General features: G+C 31.3%; 1 protein-coding gene across 1 annotated transcript in view; it reads right to left on the bottom strand.

The window, feature by feature from the left end:
- Positions 1 to 4972: 4972 nt before the first annotated feature.
- Positions 4973 to 7450, bottom strand: part of LOC106460038 (irregular chiasm C-roughest protein-like) — a 64651-nt gene continuing 62173 nt past the window's right edge. The window contains exons 13-14 of the mRNA XM_022386646.1: positions 6782 to 6993; positions 4973 to 5569 (exon numbers count right to left, since the gene is read on the bottom strand). Coding sequence (XP_022242354.1) covers positions 5261 to 5569; positions 6782 to 6993 — 521 coding nt within the window. The 3' untranslated portion in view covers positions 4973 to 5260. The remainder of the gene's footprint in view (positions 5570 to 6781; positions 6994 to 7450) is intronic.

Below are 7450 nucleotides of genomic sequence, written 5' to 3'. Positions count from 1 at the left end.
GGTAAAAGAGTAGCCCAAGAGTTGGCGGTGGGTGGTGATGACTAGCTGCCTTCCCTCTGCTAAATTAGGGACGGCTAGCGCAGATAGCCCTCGTGTAGCTTTGCGCAAAATTCAAAAGCAAACAAACAAATCTTCAGGTGATTGACATACAACGGTTTAACAGAGTTAATATATGAGTTTAAATTTAAACCGACAAAAAAAACAAAAAAACGTGAGTAATACAAGTGACGATCCAGCATTATTATGTCAATAGTGTTAAAATTGATCAATAAGTTTAGAAATAATAACAGGTTTAAAAAATTTTGAAAGAAATTTCACAAAATAATTCTTAATTTTACCCGAAAGTATGTTTTATTATTTGTTATTAAATAAAAAGGGCTAAATATAATTTTTTAATACGTGAAGTCAATAACACGGACCGTTGATTAAACCGATTAACAATATTGAAAGTAATTGTTGCTTACGTTCATTTTTTGGGTTAGACCCACTTTTAAAGAGATACAGAGGTGTGTCTGGCTGTTTGTTGATCTTATTATTAAAGTCTTCTTGGTTTTTCCAATAACAGTATTATTTTCAGGATGTAACATTTTGGTTGATTCGGTGAACTCAATATTACCACAGGCTTTAGAATGTTCAAAGACTAGTGATGTCTTATGTCTTATTATTAAAGTCTTCTTGGTTTTTCCAATAACAGTATTATTTTCATGATGTAACATTTTGGTTGATTCGGTGAACTCAATATTACCACAAGCTTTAGAATGTTCAAAGACTAGTGATGTCTTATGTCTTATTATTAAAGTCTTCTTGGTTTTTCCAATAACAGTATTATTTTCATGATGTAACATTTTGGATGATTCGGTGAACTCAATATTACCACAGGCTTTAGAATGTTCAAAGACTAGTGATGTCTTATGTTCCTTAAGCTTGTTCTCTTGGTTTCTACCGGTTTGCTTACGTACGAAATATTATATGAGTGACAATCTATTCGATGAATTGTTGTTATTACTACATTTCTCAGTTAACAAACTGCATCATTTTGTAAGAAACTTTATGTTGACATCTAAGTTATATTTGGGGGTGGGGTAACTTTCAGGTACAAGTTAATAATGATTTGGAACACAATCCTACACTTACCGTATAATTTAAGAAAGTTTTATATTTGCTGTGATAGAGTTTAAAACATCTTCACCACTTAGATCTATAACAAGGAAAAAAAGTAGTTCCTATAAAATAATTAAATGTGTACTATAAGCGGTAGAGTTTATTACCGAAGTTTACCGTAAAAACATCCGTGCTGATCTGTTCATTTCATGGCCGTCAGCACATGATTACATATAAATACTGGGTATTATTAAAACATTTTATAGTAACGCGAGAGTCATATGTAAAACACCTAGGTAAACTTGAAATAGCATCTAATGGAAAGTTCCACTAAACTCAATAGCTACAGACACGATCTAGTTAAACATTAAATATATCCTCGACAGAGCAGATAATGGGGTCAAAAAATATGCTTGATCGTTATCGTAAACATATTATCTTCTCTACACTACCAATCTCGGCCATAGTTTCTGTGAAGTGATGTAAATACTTCGATAGTTTGGGAATATTGCGTTGAATCATACGAGTTGTGTTCAGTCTAAGTTAAGCAGAATATTACTAAGGTGTAGTGTAAGCTAAAATACTGCTTAAACGGATCTTACTGTATAACCCGACATAGGTTATTCTATCAAGAATAACGACAGTTAGCTCTCGAACGCTGAAGTTTGATTGGTAACATTTCTTTTGCGGTTTTGAGCTATTTAGAAATGTATTGAAAGTATAGTTTTGAAAATTTCTGGAAAGTTAGGATTGATGAGTTATTCGGACGGATTTATTTACTGTAACTCTTTAAAAGTGGATCTAACCCAAACAAACAATCAACATTAGAAAGAATTACTCTCGGCCTTTTTAATCGGAGTAATCAATGGTCTGTGATGTTGACACCCCTGTTAATATTTTATATTTAGCTATTTTCATTTAATTGCTTTTGTGTAACAACGCAAATAAACGCGAATAGTAAAATATACTTTAGTGTAAAACTAAGACTTGTTTAATTTTAATATTACTGAGCATCACTTATACTACTTAAGTTATGATGTCGGTTTAAATTTAAACTCATATTTGTTCTCCTTCAAATCATTATATGCCAGTCACCTGAAGATGCCAGATCATCCTCGTGAAAAATAGTTTTTTTATATATATGCTTTTTACTTTCAGCAAACTGGAAGTTTATGTCATGTAAATTGTTAATGTAAAATATAACGATACTTTGAGATCTTCGTATAGAACTAATTAGAAGCGTTTCATTCTTGTTGTTTATTACATATTTGATCCAGTTTCTTATGATATATGTATTTTTATGCAAAAAATATAAATATTTCCTGTGCAATGCATAACACTAGCTATAATTTCATTTCTTTCTTACTAATAATATGGATCCCATAGGGCATAGTGTTTTCTCTTTTTGAAGGACTGTTACTGTGATATAAAGGTTAGAATATGGAATATTCCCAACATCTTTCACTCAACTTGAATCTTCATTGTATAGGCTTGTGATGATATGTGAGCACTATATAAACTTATATTCGATAGCGAAGTAAATAATCAGCTTAGGAGAAACTATATTTAATAAAAACAAAAGTAAAATTATATTGATGTATTCTAGATATCACAGTTGCAGCTAAAAACAGAAACTGGTTGACAAATCTTATATGTTAAAATTAAGTTTTTGGATTCCACTTTCTCTCGAGAATTTCTTGTGTTTACATCAGGACATTTCCGTAAAATATTAAAATTTACTGTGTAATCAAGAAAGGGATAAACACGAGTTTTCTGTATCACTCGAGTGATTCTTCTAACCTAAACTGTGTTTGTTCTATACATCATATGATCTTGCTGATTTGTGTTTTAAACCTATTTTACACTTTAATTAGTTTTCTATTAGAAGATTTAAGAATTACAATTATCCTACATGAACCGAAAGATTAGATGTAACGCTTGATTCAGCAGAATCACCGAATTCTTGTGTAAAGTGTTCCATATAATTTGTGCATGCTTTGGAAATGATTATATGCCATCTGAGAACTTAAACGTTTAATCAAGAACACTGTTGTTATTAAAACTCATTAAGGTTTTTAAATGAAATTTAACTTATTACCTGAGTAGTCATTAAGTGGGTCAAAAATAAATTTACGAACTTTCAACGCTTAATGCTCTCCAGTGCCACAGCGGTAAGTGTGATGGCTGATAATGCTAAAAACCGGGTTTCGATACCCAAGGTTGGTACAGCACAGATAGCTTATTGTGTAGCTTTGCGCTTAACTACAAACAAACAGGCAAAGCTAAAATTTGAGGTTCGATTCTCCGCAGTGAACAGAGCGCAGATAGTCTATTATGTTGCTTTGTGCTAAAACAGCAACTGAAACTGAAAACTACCCTATATGGAAACATTCCAATTTCCAATATTAATGATAACTTAGAGCCATGCATGTATGAAGGATTTTCATTAGAATATAAATACATTTCATACAGATATTTCACAACTGCTGTTCAGATAATTTTGTAGAGTATATATTAAAAGATGTACGTTCATTTATATTATTTATAATTACACCTTTATTATGAGTTTTAAAAGTTTAATATTGTTTCTCGCTAAAGTAAAATAAAAACAAAATAAGACACGCAGTTTCAGTTCAATTAGATTGTATTTTTCTTTCTTTCAAGATTTAAGAATCAATTAAATATTACAGCACAACGTTGAGTAAGGAACTTAATATTACAGCACAGTTTTTAGAATATAGCAACAAAGATATATTTCATCTAGCACTTTACATAAGTACCATCAGGCGTATTTAGCACAACAAAGACGTTTAAACGCAACATCCATTGATCTGAGCATAGATACCTTGGATTGTCATGTGCATAAGGTTCACATCGTAAATGAAATAGATAATCATGTCATCAGATTCTTATGCTGAAATAAAAAGTATTTTTCAGTCAAAGGGACACATGACTTAAAGAACCGTAAACACTAGCCAAATGTATACCAGCCTACGTATACCAAATGGTTTATTTATGTATATATCACTGAGAAGATATTAATATGTCAATACTTTGCCAATTGTAAGTAACTTGAAAATATTTTTACTTAACTGCCAAGTACGTTTAGAAAAATATTTTTACTTTCATTGTTTCCAAATATTACCTTCTTTTGTTTAAGGAAATAAAAATAATATAGCAAAAAAATAGACGAACATATCCTTACATTCTACGAAGTGTAACCTCTACTTTAGGAGGTCAAAGTTATATAAATTATACTCGGGTGTTTCTGATCCTGAAAGTTCACCAATTTTCTCTGGTTTCGCATATTCTACTTTATTCTCCTTTATTGGTAATATGATTATTAGAAAATTTTATAATTAATGTGAATGTATAATTTCAAAACAGAATAATTCTTAATAGATGTCACTTTTTCATTGATATGGTTGACAGTATGCTTCTACAACCTACGATACGTGATTTCATAACAAAATAATTATTAATAAAATATTACATTGATTTTTCTCGAGAAACTATTTGGTTCTTTTGAGAAATCAAATAAATTTTCGTAAGTCTCTCTAGAGTAAAATACATTGAGATGGAGACTATTCATATACCAATAACAGGGTAAGCCGTTCAAGAAAGGGTTTCTGAGCTGTGAGGATCGTAAAGCCTAAAGTAATCTGTTTGTACCTCAAAATAAGTAGGGAAGTTGGATTCATGGAAACATTTATTAACTAAATGAACGTAAGATTTTATGAATCTCATTTAAGAGGGGTAGATATAGGTGTTCTTTTATTGAAGGGGCTACAAATGCTAACTACAAAGCTACGTGTTTATTACTGACCTTAATATTTCATAGGTACACCTGAATGTACTAGTGGATTACGTTAATAATATATTATTAAAAAACCCATATTCAAACGTCTTTTTCGACTATATAATATGCAAATGTTTTCTTATTGCAACTTCAAACCCAAAACAGTTCTTTATGTTTTGCAAGTCAGTTACCATGAGCATCTTTCAAATATAGGAGTGGGACATTTTGCAAGGTGTTTCGCATTTCAGAGGAAAAGACGCCCTATAATGCACATCGAGGCAGAATAACCACCAAGACATCCGTGATGCGGAAACCGTAGAAGGTTATGGTCCAAAACTGTAAGGAAATATTCTCCTTTCGTCAGACATGTGTGGCCACCGTCGAGGTCTGGACTTGAGCCGAATTAGGATCTGCTGTAATGTAATGCTTCTGTGGAAATGTATTACTAAAAAATTGACCTCTGTTATTCAAATATACACCATGAGGAGAAGGAAGAGTTGAATGAGAATTCCGAAGGTAAGGGTTCGCATAGCCTGCATGGAAACGAGGATCTATTTCTTCCAGGTACTGGGAAGAGCACTGTAATCTGGCTAGTTGTTGTACAGATGGAGGTGTGTATTCTTTAGTGTAGTCGACATAAGGGACGTAGCCATTACTGGCTGGAGTTTCCTGTATCAACACAGAAAACATAAAGTAAATTATCTAATCTAATTCAGTATTTTCTTTAAGAAAACAGAGTATGATGTGTTATAAAAATGTTTTTCTATATAAGTATGTAATACTAAACGTGTCAAATATTGAGTTAAAAAAGTTACCAGACTCTCAACAAATTCATACTGAGTGAAAACCTTAATAAAAAGGTAATAGCTGGATTGAAATTGCCAAACTTTTAATCCCAAGTAAACAACATTTAAAGAATCGATCTTCCTTACTTATTGGTGTAAGAAGTACTTTTTGTAGCTACAATTAAATTCCGTGTGAATGAAGGAAAATAAACTCAACAATGAGTAACATATTAATGAAATGTTGCCCTGCAATAGACTATTCGCCACAAAAAGGCATCATAATACTGACTAATTAATTTATTCAATTTTTGTATTATTATAACACATTTAAGATAAACTGATTTTCGCTTAACAAAAAAACAAATAAAATTCAGGTTTTCCTATTATTATTTAGTGTTGGCTTGCAACAATATTAGAAAAACGAAATTGGCTTAGAAACAGCAAGAAGCTTTTAAAAATCATTTATTTTCTATAGAATTTTAACCTTTTTCTTCTATGAACTTGTGTCTAATTAGTTTGTTTACAACATCTACTAGACAAGCATTTGTGCTATATTTATCCTTGGTTTGGTAAAAGTTTGGCTTTCTATCTGTGGTTTCAGAAAACCCTTGTCAGTTAAAGTACAATAATAATTGAGTGTTAGTTGGTTGACAGTATGAAAAACAAAGTCACACATAACGGCTTGAGAGAAAAAACAACAATATAGAAAACAAGAATATAATATTCACATCAAGCGCTGTAACATTTAATAATATCTACTGTAAACTCAAGCACCGATTTCAAGTGCTTTACTTGGTTGCATATATGTGTGGGTGGGTGTTCTAAAAATATTATTTTAATCAACCATCGCAGCGAAAGATATAGCTTTCAAAGAAAATACTACTGATAGTCAAATGTTCATTTATAAGCAAGTGAGTAATTCTTTAATTCATTGTTCATGGTTTAACATTTTTGTCCTTTGAAATATATTTTGGCCAACTAAGAAAAATCTAGTTTAGAAATATTGGTACATATAATTAGAAAACTAGTGTAAAATGTATATTTTTAATAATATTTAATAAATTTGACGTTTAAAATTAAAAGTGTTTTTTCTTACCAAAACAGGAGTAAAGACTGAATCCGAGTATTCGGCTGGAAATTTATATAGGTCGTTTGCTTCTCGTGCACGGCTGACGTCATTTGTGATATTCCAGCCAGGATCGTTCTCATTGGATACTGACGATGTACTACGGACCTGAACTTTCAGCTCGTAATCTCTAGCAGATGTATCTGAATCTTTCCCTTTATTCCTTGATTGAAATTTTCTAACTGTTGAAAAAAATAAACAAAGAATCGATTGCAATAAATATCATTAATTTTGTATATTAACTTGAATAACCCTTCAAATCCAAAAACATTCAATTTCTTTTAAGTATTTATAAATAACTCTTTATACAATATAGATCTAAATTTTGTTCTACAATTTCCAGTTAACTCTCATTTTACTTGCACTCTGAGGAATTTAATAGCATTAGCATTTTGTATTCATGACATAGCTACGAAGACTGTCTACTGAGATCCCTAGTTTTAAATCACTGACCATCCAGCAGCACCTACCACCCACCATTCATACTATGGAAGTGACTGACATGCTTTGCTGTACGTACAGCAGAAACAACTCTACGGATTGTCTAGTATTCTACTTCACAAAATAAAAACTACATCAATTATAACATGTTTCTGTAAACATTTCTTAGAAAATACGTAATCCAAGATGATAAGTTCC

Source organism: Limulus polyphemus, unplaced genomic scaffold (genome assembly GCF_000517525.1).
Source record: "Limulus polyphemus unplaced genomic scaffold, Limulus_polyphemus-2.1.2 Scaffold697, whole genome shotgun sequence".
Taxonomy (NCBI): domain Eukaryota; kingdom Metazoa; phylum Arthropoda; class Merostomata; order Xiphosura; family Limulidae; genus Limulus; species Limulus polyphemus.
The sequence above is the reverse complement of the archived record's forward strand: the minus strand, read 5'-3'. Positions and strand labels throughout refer to the sequence as shown.